Source organism: Sturnus vulgaris, unplaced genomic scaffold (assembly GCF_052056855.1).
Source record: "Sturnus vulgaris isolate bStuVul1 unplaced genomic scaffold, bStuVul1.hap1 Scaffold_194, whole genome shotgun sequence".
Classification (NCBI taxonomy): domain Eukaryota; kingdom Metazoa; phylum Chordata; class Aves; order Passeriformes; family Sturnidae; genus Sturnus; species Sturnus vulgaris.
The window spans coordinates 5824510-5844343 of record NW_028276164.1 but is presented as its reverse complement, the minus strand read 5'-3'; the positions used below and the strand labels follow the sequence as shown (position 1 = coordinate 5844343).

General features: G+C 51.8%; 1 protein-coding gene across 1 annotated transcript in view; it reads right to left on the bottom strand.

The window, feature by feature from the left end:
* Nucleotides 1-7220: 7220 nt before the first annotated feature.
* Nucleotides 7221-19834, bottom strand: part of LOC148218215 (uncharacterized) — a 45939-nt gene continuing 33325 nt past the window's right edge. Inside the window, 1 exon segment of the mRNA XM_088157924.1 lies at nt 7221-7822. Coding sequence (XP_088014050.1) covers nt 7221-7822 — 602 coding nt within the window.

Sequence of the window (19834 nt, the reverse complement as noted above, 5' to 3'; positions counted from 1 at the left end):
GGGCTGTGCGGGCAGGGCAGGCCGGGGCCAAGGGACAGAGCCCGCGCCAACCCTTCCCTCCGTCCCCTGCCGCTCTCTCCAGCTGGCACAGGACAGGAGCCGAGCGGCCGAGCTGCTGCGCCAGGCGCTGCCGTACCTGCGGAGCCCACAGGAGCCCCTGCGAGAGGCGGCCGTCAGGTTTCTTGGTGAGCCACAAGCCCGGCTCCCTCCCCGCCCCGCCGCAGCTCGGCCCCAGCCCCGCCTGCTGCCCCGGCAGCGCCATCCGGGCCGGGGCTCTGGAGCCCCGCCTGCCCTCGGCGCCGCTGCCGCCCTCTCGCAGCCGTGTCCTTGGGCGTCAGGATGCGGCGAGGGCCGGGCCTGAGCCCTGCAGGGGAAGGCGCTGCTGTGGCCGCAGGGCTGGCAGCGCCGCTGCGGGGCAGCTGTGCGGCTGGGGCCGTGACAGGCTCTGTGTTGGCAGGGATGGCCGGGCGGTTCCTGAGAGAGCAGCAGCGAGAGTTGCAGCTCATGTGCAGGGGTGAGTGAGGCCAGCGGGCTGTCAGCGGGGGCTGGCGCTGGCAGCTGCGTTCCCTGCCCCGGCTGGGAGGGCTCTGCTCCCTGCGCGCACGAGGGGCGGCGTGGGCAGAGCACAGAGACCTTCCAGGGGCCTGCGGGAGGGACATTCGTGGCCAGCGCCTTCCAGCTGATCCTTGCTGTCTCCTGCTTCCTCCAGGCCATGGCAAGAGCTGCCGTGTGGGAGGGATGGGGCAGGAGGGTCTCCCCAGGTCCCTGCAGATGCAGGCTCTGACTGTGGCTCTGTTCCTCTCTCTTCCAGCCCTTCAGGACATGACAGATGACACCAGCCCTGCCATCTCATGCCTGGCTCTTCAGACTCTGTACATCAACAGAGCTGTACAGAGCATTCCCTCCTCCCGACTCCAGCAGATGCGAGATGGATTCCGCCGGCTCTGGAAGTCACGACCTTCCCTGTGTCGCGGGGGCTGGTTGTCCTGTGTGAGCACCATGGAGAACTGATCTGGGAGGCTGCGTCTGCTGGGACCACCTGAGCCTGCAGGGAACACATCTGCACTTCAAGGACGTTCTTTCACCCCACTGTAGGGTTAGTAAATTGCTGTTGTCATACACAGAGGTCCAGGAGCTTTCTTTTGGTGCCCAGAGTCTTCAGGCTAATGGGGAAGAGGGCAAAAAGGGTGCTTGTGCTCGGCAAGTTGGCCAAGCGTGCGGAGTGGAAGGGAAAGTGGCCAAAAGGCCCTTGGCCTTTGGTGGTTCTGTGGAAGCCTTAAGGCTTCTGACAGAGCGGGCGGGCAGAGGCCGGAGCTGCGGCGGGGATCCCTGAGAGACCGGTCCCTGGAGATGGCCAGCACCCCTCTGCCAGCCTGGAAGCGCCATCTGTGTCCTGCCCGTGTGTTGCTGGCTGGATTGCTGAGGGCTCTGAGGTGCCTCTTGATGCGGCTCCTCTGGAGCTCCTTCAGCAGCCAGGCAGGCCTGGGGGAGGCGTGGAGGGCACGGGACAGTGGGAGGCCATGAAGGGCTGTGGTGCTGCCAAGGCCTGCCCGGAGAAGGCAGTGGGAAGGCGTGAGGGGGATGCGTGTGGCGCTGGGTGGCGGGAGGCTGTGATGGGCCAGGAGGACTTGTGTGGATGGGTTGGTGGGAAGCCCTGAGGAACTGGGTGGCAGAGGCCATAAGCAGCCCCCAGACAGCCACCTTCTTCCTGCCAGCCGGCTGCTCTGGCGCTTCCCCGACGCGTCTCTGGTGCCCGTGGCAGAAGCCCTCGAGGCCTGGCCTCAGCAGGACGGTGGGGACAGCCCCGAGGTGCCCAGGCTGCTTTGGCCAGGGACAAGGAGGGGCAGGGAGGGACAAGGAGGTCCTGCTGGAGCACGGCCACTGGCTGCTGCAGGCGAGGAGCAGTGGGAAGTGGCAGCGCTGGCGATCAGCCCGGGTCCCCAGAGCTGTCCAGGCCACTGTGCTGTGTGGCCAAGACTCCCCTGACACTGAGCTCGGGACCCACAGAGCTGCTGCCACCATGGCAAGAACGATGTCTCCTGGAGCTGGCCTGCAGAGCTCCTGCTGTCAACGTGGCTCTGGACACCAGAGAAAAATGACCAGAGTGTGCACAGGAACAGCAGCACCCAGAAGGCTTGTACCTCCTCAGGAAGACATGCACACCAGACAGGATGCCAAAAGAGGGGATGCTATGGGCACAATTTTTTGTGGCTTGGCAAAGGGTGTCAGGGAAAGTGGTCACCATGGTTTTCTCTTGACTTGCCAGAATCACAACAATGCTTGGCAGCTTCAGCTGCAGCCTGTCCCCCTGACTGACCTCAGCGGCTCTGCTCGAGGGCACACTCGCCTTCCAGAGTCGGCTGTTGCAAGGCAGCAGCGTTGGTGCCATCGTTAGAGACTCTGATGGGACACGAGCCCTTAGCTGCAGCTGCTGACACTCTCCTCCATTGTTATAGTTTTGCCAATTTAAATATACTAATTTTTCCGTTGTGAGACAGAACCAGGAGCAAAAGAGCAAGGCAGGCCTAAAACTTAGAAAGGGTATAAAAAACTTTATTAACTACACAAAGAAAGAGAAAGAAAAGCAAATTCAGAATAAGATCTCTAGAGCACTCCTTCCTTCCCTCTCCCAACCTTCATAACAACAAAACAAACATACAAAAAACTACTTCAGTCAGTTCCCAACTTAAATAGTCCTTTTCAGTTCACTTTGGAGAGAGAACTTTCCTCTTGTCAGGCCATAGTGACTTCACCACAGGAAGGGAAAAAACCAGTCCTCTCATGGCTTCACTTTCACGATTTACATCTGCCCGGGAAACAACTTGCAAAGTAGTGAAGTTCCTCCCATCTTCACAGCTTTCCCAAAGCTGTGCTTATGGGCCATGTTAAACCCATGAGGTATTTAGTTTTAAGAATTAACTGTTCCAAACTAAAATTCTCTTTATCACTCTTTCTCTCTGTTCGTGTTTCATCTCCTGAAAAAGAGATCCCCTTTTCTCCTCGGGACGAAGGATTCTCACCACAGATGCTTTTGATTAACAATCTATCAAATAGAACATCTCCAACCTCCCCGTGTCTTTCTCCATGGTTTATAGGAATATTCATCAGTTCATCCCTAAAATCTTACAAAAGTAATTTTCAGCCATCTTCACAGCATCTCCTCATTCTCCTTCCGTCTAAAGAAACTTAGCTCTTGCTTCACTGACTTTGGAGCATCTCCTTTTCCCCCTCTCATATTCAAAGGAAAGCCGGAGGTCTGCAAAATCTTACCTGAGCACTAAAGAGTTAAAGTTTCCCACAGAAGTCACGGCGCTGGGTGTGGGGGCGGCTGAGATGTTAATCAGCTTTTCTGGAGCTTGCTGCAGCCCCGCACTGCCCATGGCCACCCCTGCTTCCAGACAGGGCCCGGCTGCCTCCCCCAGGCCGTGCGGGGGCTGGGCGGGCTCGGCCCCTCCAAAGCTGCTCCGAGCCAGCAGCAGGAGCCGGGCCCCCCCAGAGCCGCGGGCTCGTAGGGGAGGAAGCCGGGCTAAGGTCTCATCAATGAGCCTTTCCTCCCCCCGGCCATCGGGTTCCCTGGTTTGCAAACGGGGCCCAGCGGCTTCCCGAGCTCCCCCCACATGGGAGGGAGCCCGGGCTGGGCCGTTGTTACCTGCTCAGCCACCGGAAATAAATGAGAGTTTTTTCCCGGGTTACCGTCTTCAAAATGTGTGCTCACGGAGCGAACTAACTTTCTCCAGTTGGTTGTTCAGGCGGTCAATAACCAAACCAGCCTCCAATTGGTCCCATCAACTCCCAGAGGGAGTTCTCACACAGAGAATTTCTCTCTTGAGTTTCTTCTCCCCAGGTGTAACTAGCACAGAAGTTGATATTAGGGAAGATCCTGGTGCTTTCCACCAGTTTTAGAGGGTCATAAACGCTTTGGGGGATTTCCCGGTTAGTTTAGGGGCAGATGTGACCCCTTTTTTGGGAGAATCCTGATGCTTTCCGCCAATTTTGGGGGTTCTAAACGCCTTGTGGTGGACTCACTTCCGTGGGTTCTGGTGCCGCCCGCCCACGCTTCCAACTGGTCCGGACTGGTGCTCCCAGTGCCGCGTGGGGCGGGGCCGCGGGGACCCCCCCAGGGCACAGCGCGGCTGCTTTGGGGCTGGCGGCACCGCCCGGCGCTGGGCATGGGGCGTGTCGGGGGAGCTGGGGCCCTACTGGTGCTACTGGTGCTGCTGGGAGCTCACCTGTCTGGGGCCAGCGGGACTCGGGTGAACGTGTGTGCTCCCCCCGGGGACCCCCAGCCCGGTGTCACTCTGCCCCCGAACAGCTGCTCCCAGTATTCCCAATAAAGCTTCCCAGTTTGCCTGGTCCTGTTTATTGGGGAACAGTGGGGAAGGACTTGGAGGGACCCCTCAGGGGGAGCCATGATTGGGGGGGGTCGCAGAACTGGCCCCAGCATGCATCAGGAATGGGGGCCCCCAGGAATGGTCGTGTCCCCCTCTTCTCACCCTGCTCTAGGGGGCCTTGGGAAGATCCTGAACCCCAACACGGCACCGCCCCAACCCCAAAGGTGCCAGGACCCCAATAAACAAACAGGGGAATTAGGGGAGGGGGTGCATGGGGGGGTGCCCAGGCTGTCCCAAGAGCCCAGCGCTGCCCCAGCCCGACCTGCCCTGGCTCCATCCCAGCTCCTACCACAGGATGTGATGGTGTTGGGAAAACCGGGGGATGAAGGGTGGGTGCTGGGCCCAGGGAGAGCAGGAAAAGGGATGGAGGCAGAGGAGGGCTGAGGAAGGACTGGGAGAAGGACTGGAGAGGAGGCAGGACTAGAAAGGAGGAGGAGTGGGACCTCTCTCAACGCAATTTGGCAGTCCCAGGGCCAATTCTTTAGGGGTACCAGCCGCCTCTTTTCCCATGCTCTTCCAGCCCTTTTCCACTGTCCCCCAGTCAACCACCCCTGACCTCATGCTTCTTTTTGAAAGAGGTTTCCAGGTCCCTGCTGCTCACTCTCGGGGTCCTATCCCTCTTTTCCTCAATACGGGCAGCTCCTCAAAGATTCTTTCTAGTGGAATCCCAGTTTTGGGATTTTTGGTGCGCAGTTCTGGAAGGGGACAGTTCTGTCTGGCTTTCCCCTCCCGGTTGTGGCCTCTCACCTGCCCCTGACAACCTGGGGGTGCTGGGATTTCCCTGCTGGGGCCAAGGACGTTCATTCCCTTCCAGGAGCCCAATGCCCGGCTGGGGCTCCAGGGCAGGGGGTCCTTGAGCAGCTGCCCCAGAACCTCCGCCAGGGTCTCCCAGCGCAGCCGGAGCCGCTCGGCCTGGGGTCCCCAAAGGCCTCAGCGAGCCCCAAGTCCCTGCCAGGAACCCTCAACTCCCTCCAAGCCAGCATCCCCCACAGCCCCTGCAAGTTCCCCCCATGGCACCGGCCGTGGCCGTGTCCCCACATGTCACTGGCCATGTCCCACCATGTCCTCACCCATGGCTGTGTCCCCACCATGTTTCCATCCCTGTCACTGTCCCCCACATCTCCATCCACGCCTGTGTCCCCCCATGTCACCACGTATGGCCACGTCCCCCTCCATGTCCATGTGTCCCCATGTCACTCTCCATGTCTGTGTCCCCACCATGTCATTGTCCCCCTGTCCCCACCCATGTCTCAGTTCAGTGTCTTTATTTTTAGCCAGTGTTGGATGTTTTAAAGGGATGAAGAGAAATGAAAAGCAAATCAAGGCCAAAAGAAAATTATTTCTGTGTCCATGCTGGCTGAGGATCCATGTGCTTGGGTGGGAGGGAAGAACCTTTTCTGGAGGTGTTTCCACCCCACTGTCTCCAAAATCTTGGTCTTTGTCCCAGTCCATCACCATTTGGCTGCAGAAGACACCCTTGGGTAATAGGAAATCAAAATCCTGGAATCACTGAGGTTTGATGTAGTGGTTTTGGTTTATTCATTTGAAACTTTTTTTGTGGTGAGAGAGGATTAAGAAGTAGACGAAAAACAGGTTTAACATTAAATGGTATAAAGAGAAAATTTATTACTAGAAACTATAAGAAATATAAACTTAGAATAAAACTTGAGACAACTTTTTTTTCTTCCACACAGTTTTTTTTTTTAATACTGAAAACATACAAAAGCTATTCAGGTAGTTTACCATCTTTAAAATAGTTTTTTACTAATTTAATTCAAAGAGGAAACTTTTTTTCAGTCTATGGAGGTTTCTTCATAACAAACAGTTTTCTTGTTGTTTGGATGTTACAGTGATTAAGGTAATGGAAATCTGATTACTATCTAAAAACCCTTTTTTCAGACTAACAGTTTTTCTCACAACTTTTATTACGGACTATATTAATTTATGACGCAGTCTTTAAGGATTATAACAGATTAAACAAAAACTTACTTTATTTTTGAGAACAGAGGGTTTTTTTTCTTTTTTTTTTTTTTTTCTGTGGAACACCAGGGAGATTTTCATTATTTAAACTTAGGAGATTACAGCAATTTTAACGTGTTTAGTTTAATATTACAGCCTTTGATTATATTTACAGTTAGAATAGTCATATTCAGTTCGTAATATTTTTATGTGTTATAGAGGAAACAAGAGGTTTTTCGCCATATCATAAAAAAAGAGAAATTATAGTTCTTTGGGATTTGACATTTCTTTTTGTTTGATTTTGATGTTTTTATATTGTTTCTGTGTGGTTTTTGTTTGTTTTTTTTTTAAGGAGAGACAGAATAAAGCATCTGTGAAGCTTCATTCTGGGCATTGAAAGAGTTAATACTTTGCCCAGGGGGCAGCAGAGGTTTTTGTGGTTTTTCCCAGGTGGGGCAGTCAGAGTTATTTAGGATAAAGAGTCTTTCAAGGCCAGGCTGGGGGCTGGGTGAGGACTGTAGGGTTTAGTCAGAGGAGCCGTGATGAGTTTCTGGTTTCATGGCTGTTCTCCGGCGCCCGCTGCACTCAATTCCAGCCACGGGCCGGGGGTTCTTCCTCCACCCTGCCCAGCAGGGCACCACCAGAAGATAGGATTGAACACAGAAGATTTTCTGAATGGCAACAAATCCACTCTCCCCAAGGAATTGCCAAGGTTGGTTTGCATCCTGATGGACGTTCCTGTCCCTGCATTCATCCAGGTGCACACAGGGAGACAGGAAGATGTGGAGCCCCCCCAGCCAGGTGTCTTCCCAACACGGATCACCAGGACCACGGATCACCAGGGCTCTGCCCAACGGGGGTCACTGGGGATCATCCAACACCAATCCTCCCATGGAGGACGGAGCTGGAGCAGAGCAAGAAGCTCTTCCCACACTCGGGGCACTCACAGGGCTTCCCTTAGTGGTGCCTACGTTGGTGTTGGGTCAAGTGAGAGCTCTGTGAGAAGCTCTTCCCACACTCAGGACACTCGTAGGGCCTCTCCCCAGTGTGGATGCGCCGGTGGACAATGAGGTTGGAGTTGTGCTTGAATCCCTTCCCGCAGTCGGGGCAGCGGAAGGGCCTCTCCTCTGTGTGAATCCGCTCATGTTTGAGGCAATCGGAGCTGCTCTGAAACCTCTTCCCACACTTGGGACACTCATAGGGCCTCTCCCCAGTGTGGATGCGCTGGTGTTTCTTCAGGTCAGAGCTCCAGCCAAAGCTCTTCCCACATTGCAAGCAGGTGTAGGGCCGTTCCCCTGTGTGGATAACCTGGTGCTGCATCAGACTTGAAATAGTCCTGAAGCTCTTCCTGCATTTCCCACACTCGTAGGGCTTCTCCCCTGTGTGGATCCTCTGGTGTTCGATCAGCCTGCACCTGTAGCTGAAACCCTTCCCACATTCCAAGCACTTGTGGGGCTTCTCCCCTCCATGAGGCTTCTCCATCAGCTCTGAGCTCTCCCTGGACCTCCGGCCGCCTTCCCGGCTCAGGGAGGGTCTTTCCTCCTCGCAGCTCCCTGGGCTGGATTTGCAGCCCCTCTTCCTGTGGGATCCCTGGGACTTGTCCTCCTCCTCCATCCATCCAGGACTTGGGAATGACAAATCCTGGTTTGGAGGAAAACACAAGAGAGCACCATGGGCTGAGGGTTTCTCCTGCCAAAGTGCAACTCAGGAAGTCATTGGGCATCTTGTGTCTATAAGAACCTCCAAAACACAATAATTCAGCACAAAAATTATCCAAACATCAAGACACAGATCAAAATCTCCCCAAAAAGCAAGTTTCAGCCCAAATCCCTTCCAAAATATAAAGATTCAGGCCCAGCAAAAATCAAAGCACCAACATTTATCCCAATAACGCTCACAAACACCAAGATTCACCCCTGTGAAAATCATGGATCCCCCTCTTCAGTCACCTGCTGCACGTGGTGGGAGCAAGGCTCCTGGGGCTGGGGTAGAGGCTACAGATACAGGGAGGAGTGGAACATTGTGCTGCTTCCCATTTCTGACCCTCCTCTGGGGTCCCTGCTCTTCCTCACACTCCTCTTCCTCCCATTATTCCTCTTTCGCCTGCACAATCCCACCTGCTCCTCCCACATACATCGTTTGATCCTTTTGTTCTTCAACCCTGTTCCTCCTTCCCTTCTCCTGCTGCCCCCAGGCCCAGCACCCACTGCAGGCTCCCTCTTCCCCCCAAACCCACAGCATCCCAGCGCAGGGGCAGCGATGGAGCTGGGGCAGCTCGGGCTGGGGCAGCGCTGGGCTCTCGGCCGCTCCCGCCCGCACTCGCTCCCCACTGCAGCCGCTGCCGCCACCACAGCGCGGGGGGGCCCGGCCTTGGCGCTCCCCCCCTCCCACCTCCCCAAATTCCCCTGCCGGGGGGCGCTGGGGCCAGGAGACAGACGAGTGACAGATCAGGGGGGCTGGGAAGAGTCGGCAGCCAGAGAGCACTGAAAATCTCAGCAGTGACTACAGTGGGATCTTCGGGGACTAAACATGGCAGGGCACCCATGGAGGGTAGAAAGGGAAAGCCAGGAAGGGCACCCGGGAAAAGGGCTGATGATCCCAAAATATCTCTGAAGGGTCCCTTGGGAGCATCTTGAGGGAGTTTTCACATTCTCCCAAAGGTAATCAAGGACAGGGACACTCAGGGGGGCAATCAGGGAAGTCCAGAAGGGATTTAGACAACAGGGGGATGGATGGTGTTGGTGTGCTGGGAAGGGACTGGGTGAAGGGGAGTGTGCAGGAATATGGTTCAGGCAAGAAGAAGCAGGAGCAATCTATGTGGGAAGAAAAAGGGTGATGGAAAAGAGGAGGAAGAGAAAAATGCTGAGGATGGGGATGTTTTTCAGCAGGCTCTCATCCTCAAAAGTTTCCAGCTGCTGCAGATCCTTTGTATCCCCGGTTGCCAGGACAGGCACACAAGGAGGTCAGGATTGCAGGGGGTTTCTCTGTGCTGGGCAGCGGCAGGAGCGGGCGCAGAGGGGCGGCACCGGGAGCACGGGCTGGGGGCCTGTGGGGAGCTGCGGGGCCGGGCCGGGGCTGTGGGGCAGCCGGGGCTCAGCGCCGGGCGCTGCCTGAGCCCAGCACCCCCCGGCAATTGCAGGCCCGGCAGTGGCCCCCGGCCCCCAGGAGGCTGCGGGACGCCCCGGCCGCTGCCCGGCCCCGTGGAGCTGCCGGCCCTGCCCGCCGGGGGGGCCGCGTTTGGACACTGCGGCAGGACAGGCACCGGCTCTGGGATACGGGCTGGCCACGGCAGCCACAGCACAAGGAGCAGCAGCAGGACAAAGGAACAGCTGGGAAATGGGCATTGGACGTGCAAGCATCCAGATTAGCTTTTAAGCATTTTCTTTGGGTCACTGCAGAAAGGAATGATTTAGCAGAAAGCTCAGCAGCTGTCAGAGGATGAGCACCCCCAGGCACTGAGGGGGCTGCAGGAGGGGCAGAAGAAGCCCCTGGAGCACTTGGTCACAAAGGCACAGCAGGGGAATGCAAGAAGGGAGGAGGAAAAGGCCAAGGGGAAGGCAAAGGCCATGGCAGAGTTTCTACAGCCCCTGAGGGATGAACCCCAGGGCCCAAGGGGGCCCCAGCACCCAGGGGCTCTCACATCCTTACACCATCTTCAACCAGGTGCCCTCCTCACACTGACACCATTCAGTCCTTGATGGCAAAGATGCTTTCTGGGGATGCCCACTTACACAGGATGGTAAACTGGATTTTGCCCTTGAGTGGGAACAAGAGGTAGAAGGGAAAATGGAAAAGACCTGGACGGTCCTTCTGCAGGGATGCAGGGAAGCACCAGCCTTATTGGGGCAAGCCTTGCAGAAAATGTCACAAGAATTTACCCCACCCCCAGGGATTGGGTTAATGCAGGATGTGGATGACTTGCTGCAATCAGGAGGACAAGAAGTGGCAGAAGAAGCCTCTGTGAAATGGCTGAATGTTCAGGCTAAAAAGCATTTTTGAGTATTTGGAAAAAAAAAAAAGCACAAATGCTGGAGAAAAAGGTAAAATATTTGAGACATATTTTGACTGAAGATTTGTGGTGTATTGACCCAGAGAGGGTCTGGAGAAGCTCAGAAGTCAAACAGGACTGAAAAGGGAGTGCAAGAATTCTGAGCATTAATAGGAAATTTGAGGACCTGGATTGAGGATTCTCTGTTCTACCCATAACATTTTATTACTTACTAAACCCCAAAAACCTCAAGGCTGTGGTATGGACAGAAGAAAAGGAAAAAAAGCCTGAGAAAATTAAAAAGAATAAAATGATTGGTGCACCAGCTATGGCTCTTCCATACTCAGAAATCTGAATCCAAAGTGCATTATAAGTACATATTATATTATTGTCTGTTTGAAAATATTAAAATGAATGCTCTATGTTGGAAAACTTTGCTGCATGAACACAGTTTCTTTTACCTTTGCTATTAACAGAACTTATAAATAATAGTGATAAATATATTTTTTTGGACTACAAAATTTTGATGTAAAAAGGTTTTCTTCATGTTACTAACTCAGAGAATGGTAAAAAAGATAATCAGGAAATTCTTCACATTCTTGGACTCTGGGACAGCAGAACCCCAGGGAGGGAAAAAATAATGATTTACAGGTTGGGGAGAATGATTCTGAATAATGCATGAAGGTCTATGAATATGCAACATGTTGCTGCATTTAGGAAGTGTTTTCTGAGTCAGTGTGTGCCCTTGGCTGAAGGCCAAGCATCCGGCCATTATAACCTTTGGCCAGAGCCAGGGCAGATATTCAATTATCTCCCTTGGAATTGATCTTTGCAATTCCTTACCCTGGGAATTCTCCACCTAGTGCGGGCTGGAGATAAGGGATGGATATTTCAAGCAGTCTGTGGCCAGAATCCTGTCTCTTGTGAAATCTCTGCCACAGGAAGCTGGGCTGGCACAGAGCCTGCCTTGGCACTTTGCTGTTCACAGCATCCACCCAGGACTCTGCCTCTCAATTACACTCACACACTGGGCTGCCTGCGATTCCATTGCTGGAAAGTATACCAAATTTAATTTTTTTTTATATTTCATTTTACTAGTCAGGTTCGGTTTGCCTTTGTCTTAGGAAAGAAATTTTAAAAGGTATTTTTTATGGACTGTCAGACCACTCAACAGAGATGAGTTTAACATCTCAACAGACTGGGAATAGCCCAAAAGATATCCACAAAGATAATAAACATCAAGGAACATCAATGAAACATCAGCAACCATCAAGGAACACCCAGACACTGCCCCTGGCCGAGATGGAGACACCTGGTCTGGAGAAGACTGAGAAGGAAATCCAGGAATGTGGATCTAATTAACATCAGAAGAGGAGAAATCTGAGTGCAATAGGAAACCAAACACTAAGAACTACACAACCTGGAAGCAATGAACACTAAACCAATGGATTTCAATGGGTTCAGACTGTAAAACGTTAAGGAAAAATCCCGTAAAATTCACATCTCATGGAATGATTTTCTCTGCACACCCGGGCTATGCGTGGATGAAATTATTTCTGTTGCTCATCCTGACCAGAATCAAGTAATGCCTTGACTCTAACACTAAAGACATTATTGAAGAGTTTTTGTTTTTCCTGCAGTTTCAGTGACAAGATTACACCATTAGAAATTTTTTTCATATTAATCCAACTTTTATTTTATCATTTAGATTTGGACCAGGGGTGTGACAAGCAATTTTTACTCCTAGGAGAAGATGTAGAAAAGACTTGCTTGCACTGGAATATTTTTCTCTATATTTGTGGCTGACTCTTAATGATGGCAGAATTTCGGAATGGGTTTTTCGATGCTCATCTTTAAGTTGCATTTTGCAAACGTAGAAGAGTATTACTAGTAAGGCTTTAACACATAAATAGTTAATACGAAATCGTTAAAAAAAAAGAAAAATAAAGCAGATTTTGGGGTTCAGGTGTGAATCACCTAAAGGCTGCTCTGCAAAAAAAGCATTCCTTCTAGGAAGCCAGCAGAGGAGCTTTAGAAATGCAAATTAACATTGCTCAGGAAAAGAGCAGACAATGCCCAAGTGCCTTTTTACCTTGGGGAGGAATTGGGCTGATTCCCTCTGCCCCTCACTCCAAGCTCTGCCTGCTTGCACAGATGGAATTTGCACAACTAAAGGCAGAGCCCATAGTGAGGATATCTGACTGCAACAGAAATTGGTTAAGCTGCAAAGGGAAACAGCAAACACAGAATGTTGTGGAAGGTTAATAGAAAACAGTGTAGGGGGGGAATCATCCCTCTCCCCAAAGCACTGGGGTGTTTTTGCTAGTCCAGAGAAATCACATTGGAATCCAAGTATTTGATGATTTAATAAGAAAAAGTAGTCAATTGATGCAGCCCTGGATGGAGGGAGCACCCAAAAACGCAAAAAAGATGAACAGACACCAGAAGAAATGCTACAACACCATGGACCACCTCCTGGGATCCCTAACGAATTCATATCAGGACACAGAAAATCCATCCATGATTTGAGTGTCATTATTAGGTTAAAAAGTGTCCTTGAAATAATAACCAAGCAGACAGCTCCAGCTCCTGAACTTCCTGACAAACAATCCACTGAAATGAGGAACGAGACATTTCACCATGGGAGGGGATCAGATTATCTATTAACAGAAAGAGGAGCAGTTTGTGGAAAATTAAATCATTCAAATTGCTGTTTGCAAACAGATGATAACTGAAAAGTGGTGTAACAGATAACAAAGGAAATAAGAAAGTAGCTCATGTACCAGCCCAAACAGGGAAAGGATGGGTATGGGACACGTTTTCGTGGTTCCCTGGCAGACCATGGCTTAAACGAATGCTGCTCCTCCTCAGACGTGCTGCACCAATTCTCAGCTTTTTACCATGCAAGACACTTTGTGCCAAACAGGAAGCAGGAAAAGAGATTGAGTCAATGGAAATTAAAAGTTTGTAAGCGCTATTCTTGACAAAATGAGAAAAGGAGGGATTGAAAGCAGTAAGATTAATATCGTAGTAGGAGTGCATATTAAGAGGGACATGCAGTAGGTGGATCGGGAATTCTGAACCTTCCAAAAACGTCAGCCAGAGGGGAATGGGAGAGGGAGATGCAGACGGGAAAATGAGGATAAAAAGGAGGCGGCGCTTTAGAGACCGCATGGCAAATGCCGCATGGCCTCTCTCTTTGTTCATCAATAAAGTCACTTTTACAGGACTCCTCTGTCTCCTGCGGGCACACAAACCTCTGGCCACGGGAATTTTCCCGCACAGCCCCGGGCACAGGGCAGACACCTCTGTGCCACCCACAGCAACCGGGACGAGCCAGCGCTGCTCCGGCACCGGCTCCTGCCGAGGCCCCAGCGGGAAGGAGACCGCGGGCAGCCGCTCCCGCAGCGCCCTCAGCCCAGCGCCAACACGGGCCGGCACCGGCACAACCAACCCGCCAGAGCCCCCTGCCGCCCCCGAGGCCCGCAGCGAGCCCCGAGCCCCCGCACAACCGAGCGCGGCTCCCACCTGCTCTGGGGCCGCCTCCGAGCTCCGCCGCCGCCTCCCCGGGCTCCGGCCGCTGCCGCCGCTGCCGGGCCCGCACAGACGCTGCCACAATGGCGCCTTTGCTGCTCTGCCCAATCAGCGCGCGACAACCAGGAGTGACATTGGCACAATCAGCCAATGGCAGCGAGGGCCGGGCTCTGCACACGGCCCAGCCTCGGCCCGCGCTCTCAGGGTCCCCCGGGCTGTGGGAGGGCAAAGGCGGAGATGAGGAACAGCCCTGGAACGGGCCCGGGCCCGAGCCGCCATTGGCCTGGAAACACAAACAAGGTTCTCCGCAGCTCCCGGCACGCCTTTCCCAGCCCTGCGTGTTTTCTGGCTCAGCGGGAAGCCCTGGAGCCTCACTTCTCCTATCCCCTAATTAGGAGCATCAGTGCATGGCTTTGATTTCCCCCAAAAAGGGAAAACTGCCCCAAACCCCAGGGGATGAGTGGGGGAGGGGAGAGATTTCTGGCAGAAACTCCAGAAACTCAAAGCAGGACAATGAGAAGTAAATGAAGACCCTTCAGACCAGCTTTCCCTCACTGCTCCTTCCTTCCAGCTACACCTGCTACCCCGGCAGTGCAGGGTGGGACAAATGACACTCACTTTTTTAAACTTTTTGAGGTTTATTAAGTCTTAGCATAAAAATACAACAACAGACTGAGAAAAGTGAAAAATCAGCGCTGGGACCACTGGACTAAACCCCCACGTGCTCACCTACAGAATGGATGTTCTGCCTTTTATGGCCCTGGGCCCTCCCAAAGTCTTGTCGCTGAACTCCTTCTCTGCCGTCCATTGCTGGAGACTCCTTTCTTACATCTGCACTGGAGGTCAGGTGTAGGAACAAGCCGGGTGTTGGGGGTTGGTTTTTTCCTTTCCTCTCTGCCTGTGGAATTTTTTCCCATTGACATGCTAAGGAGCACTGATGGCTAGATCCTTGAGACCTTGAGATGGGGGAGGGACAGCTTCCCTGGATTTTTGGCCCTTTCTTTTGGAGGAGGGCGTCGGTGGAGCGGGAGTGAGGTAGGGGAAAGGGGGGGGAAAACCACGAGATTGGAGGCAGGTAAAGATGGGGGGAGCCATTCCTGGAATTCACTCGCTTATGGCTCTGGGAGCAGGAAGGCCCCTGGAAAACCTCGCCCCACCATCCCAATGCCTCTTCTGGTGTTGGATCCCTCACCCCTGCTCAGACGCTCCCCTGCTTCAGTCTGGATCTCCAGCATCCTGTTGGAGCACCGGGACTGACACTGCTCCAAGGATTCGTCAGCAGAGTCTCTCCTCCATCCCTTCCCATCTGGGACACAGCTGCCATCGCCCCCAGCACTCCTGCAGCCACGTGGGATCACCGCGTCTGCCCCTGCCCACCGGGAGCCGGCTGGCACTGACTGCCAACTGGGACGGCATCTGCACCACAGGGAAAAGGTGTCCACATCCAAAAGAACTGTTACTGGGTGCCTGTTCTGTTTGTTGTTAATTCCATAGTTGTTGTTTTGTTTGCCTTGTTATATACACTAGTAAAGAACTGTTATTTCCTATCCCCATATCTTTGCCTGAGAGCCCCTTAATTTCAAAATTATACTAATTCAGAGGGAAGGATTTATTTTCTTCATTTCAAGGGAAGGCCCTGCTTTCCCTAGCACACCTGTCTTTCCAATCCAGGACAATGGCCCTCCCCAAATGCCCCGACTACCTAAGCCGTGTCATGACAACAATACAAGGGGGAGGGGAAAGAGCACTATGGGAGGATATATTACAATAACGTCATTATACATCCATAAAACTTATCTTTACTTAGGCACAATATTTATCCTTCAATTGTGACAGCCAACCATCACGTTTCTCATCTATAACAAATCTCCTTTTTCTTTTTCATAAGTTATTTGACTTAAACAATGGACTCTTATTTTTGATTCTGATGATTCGCTCTTACTTTTCAAAACTGAGTTTTTTCATACTAGCATCTGTTGAGGTGTGTGAGGACAGTGGAAACAGGAAAATCTCAGGTTTTCCTTAGGCCCACTTATTCGCAATGAACAATTGGGAATCACAGGGGTCTGGCATGGCCCCCTACCATGCTGATGGCATTACTGCCCATAGCAGGTGTATCTCACCTGTTAAACACCAATTGAGGAATGATGGAGGTCTGGTATGGCCTTTTTGCCCCCACCTTACCATGCCTACAGGGTTGCTGCACACAGCAGGGCTATACAATCTTCTCGGTGGGGAACACAGGGGCCAACCCGGTCTTGCCCTGAATTTCTTGTGTGACTCCACTTGTTGGTTCCCAAGGAAACCACCCCAGCACCCCCTATGGTTCCCTGTGTACTTTTTTTACAGATGCTTGTAATTTCCATCCATTAAAACAGGACAATTACATTAATAGCTGATATGGTTCAACTCCCCCCAAAGTGTTTGATAAAATAATCTTCGAACTGGCCAGTGGAAGCTTGACCCCACATTTTGGACGTCTTCATACTTCTTTGGTTATCTCTCAGTCTCAGCTTGAGAGTCAATTCTATCTCTCCTTGTCTGGATGTTATAGTTTATTCTTTGGGTTCTTTTACTGGGCCTTTAATTCCATTGCCATGAGTCCACTCCCACTCTGCAGTTGGCACAGCCGATTCAGTGGTGAACAGAACCTGAAAGGGACCTTCCCACTGAGGGGTTAAAAGCTGGTCTTTCTCTAAAAGACAGACACTAAAGACAATGTACATAAGGTAGCATTTTTCTACAGAGCAGCTTCTGTTGAGTGTTGGACAAGGAACTGAAATGCTTAATGTGTCTGAGACTCAGCCAGGGCTGGAGAGCACAGACTCAGGAATCATTGTTGAACAAATACATATTAGCAGGCAGTTCTATTCTTCATGGCTATTTCCACCCCAGTACTGCCCCACATGCTTCACCCTAAGGCAGTTGCTCACCACTGCTGACACAAGGGAACTGGCTTGAGGAGCATTAAATTGTAGAGAGGTTATGTGCCTGGCATGGCCTCTCATCTTGATGGCAGCAGTTTCTAGGGGACCTGGGCGAGAGCAGCAGTGGATGCACATAATGATGCCACTTGTTCCTTGGTGTATTTGAAAAACTCTTGTTTGACATGTTAAATTTAAAAGGTCAGTATAAATCAAAGCTCTGGATATGACTATGAAATCTATTTAGAGAACACGCACCCCTCCCAAAGACACCCGTGCAAAGCAGGCACATCTTACAGGGATTCAATGGAACCTTAAACACTACTAAATTTGATGGAAATCACTGTACACAACCTTATAAACATTATTGGCAAATTTATATGTAGAGGTGAATTCCTCTCCCTACAAGAACAGAGTGTACACAGAGAGCCAGGGGACACTGCAGCCAGCAGAGCCCAGCAGTGACACACAGACACACAGACACACATAGACACACACAGACACACAGACACAGACAGACAGACACAGACACACAGACACACACACACACACACACACCCCAGCACATCCGTGCTACACACACACCCACCTAGGCACAGTCTCCACTAATGCTCACCTGCCCACAAGCACAAGACCTGTTGTCCTTAGAGAGCTCGTGCACACGAATACGTGCAGTGTCATTGACACACGGATGTCCCACACAGAGCCGTGCTCACCCTTGCGGAGCTGTGCACACCTACAAGCACAGAGCTGTGCACAGACTCCACACACGTGTACACAGCAGTGCACAGATGTGAACAGTGCTGTGCACACCCGCACACATGGACACTGTGCAAAGCAGGACGGGCACTCTTACATCTGGACACGCTAGAAAATATCCGTGTGTGCAGCTGTGCACACTGACACACGTGTGCACTTCGGTGTCTGTGTGTGCACACAGAGCTCTGCACACTGGCACACGTGTGCACTGCACTTTTCTAGAGCCCTCCTGGCCCCGAGCCCCCTGTGGGTCTCTCTGTGGGATCATGACACGGTGGGGATGGGGACAGGAGAGTGGAATATGGGTGGCACATTGTGGCACCGTTGATGCTTACAATTAGTTAAAATATGTCCCTAGAACTTCTGCTTACTTCCCCAACCCTCCCGCACACACATACTCGAAGACAGGTCCTGCATGCATTCCTGCAGGTAACACAAGGCTGCACAAAACCCTGTGTTTGGGGACAATTTCTTGGTTATTTCCCTCTGGCGAGGCTCAGCGGGGGACAAGGGGACTGTTCCTCTCCTCTCATGGTCTTAGGGGCAACCAACCCTGTTCCTTTCTTCATCTCACTCTCTGCAGAGCTCTGCCCACCATCATTCGCCTTTAATGAAGAAACAAAAGACAACCTAGAAATCTCCCTCCCATTGCAAACAACACACAGAGAATCTGTGCTGGAAAGAGAACACCCGTGGTGAACAGTGAGCTTGTTCTGCACAAACAGGAAAGGCCAGGCCAGTGCCCACATGAGTCGAGTCACATCCAGTGCTTGCCACCCTCCCAGGCAATATTCAACCTCTCAGCCTCACAGATCTCTGTTCTAGTACTCCCAGTGTGGTCCTGGAAAGAGAATGGTGGCAACATCTACTGCCTGCTACCCCCCTCTAGGCAATATTCAACTGTTTCGTTCACAGACTAATCTTCCAGCACTCTTAGTGGGGTCAGCAGAGCCACTTCCCACTGGTGGGGGCAAAGAGCACCCTCTGTGCCTTTGTGGTGGGAGCAGACAGTGTTGTCTCAAAGGAAAGGTCAAAGAGAAACCAAGCTGGACCTCTGCCTCCTGTCCCTCACCACACAAGGGCAGGAGGGCACAAAACTGAACACTTTTTTTTTGGACCCATCTTTTCCAGGAGCTTGACTAGCTCGAAGGAGAGGATTAGAAGGATTTCTTGAGGATCAGTGCCAGTGCACAGCACACATGGCATCCCTCACCCCTTACATCATCATGGGATGGAGGGGTAGGAACCAACCACAGCCCTACCCCACTGCTCCAGAAGCCAAAATCCCCATGCAAGCATTTAGTTATGGCCTTCTTAGAGAACCACGTTGAGAGGAATGTTGAATTAGTCTTTACAAATGAGCTGTGGATCTGCTTGTAGATAAGGCTAGCACTGAGAGATAAAAGAAACAATGGGATGGATTCCATTGATTGATGAATGGAAAAAGATATTTGCCTTTACAAACAAACTGTAGGGCTGCTGATAAATGAAATTGGATATTGAAAGATGAAAGAAGCAACGGGGGAAAACTATGAATTCTGTAAGAATTAAAAATTAAAAGGAAGGGTTATACATTAGAGGGGAATTTGAGGTATCAGGCGTTCCGGGAAGTCTGTGCCTCTCAAGTACCTCAGCCAATGGGGAAAGAGAGAGGGAAATGTGGCTGGGAAAACAGGATAAAAAGGAGGCTGCGTCCTCAAAAAATTTGAGAGATCCCAGGGGAATGTCCCATGGTCTCTCCCTTTATTCGAATAAAGCAAAAAGGACTCCTCTGTCTCCTTTTTGGACATAAACCTGTGGTGTTGGTGGATTAATTTTCCTGACAGAAAGAACTTGGGGATTCTTACCTGCACAAGCACATGCAGTGCCTCAGTCATAAGTGCCTCAGAAATATCAGAAGTGTGTCTTCTTCAGAGCGTGGTCACAAGGGTTCAGAGTTGGAGCCAGTTCTGCGGGCAGGCTGATGAATAGTCTGGGGCTCCTCTGCAGAGCCCCATTCATTCTGGGGCTGCTTTCTGCTGGTTCTGCTGGACTGCCTCGAGTGAAACACACACCCAGTTAACAGCAGTTAAATTACTCTGGCATGAAACAGTGGGGAACAGGCAGAGCAGTGAAGGGCAGCATGGACCAGTTGTTCTGGCACGTCTGACGAGGTCTGGTTTGATACAGCACTTACAGAACTCTGCTCCACCTGTGACACTTCCACTTGCAGCAGATGACTGTTCCTCTTCACAATATCCAGCAAGGCAGGTCAAAGACACTTTTACCATTTTCATCTT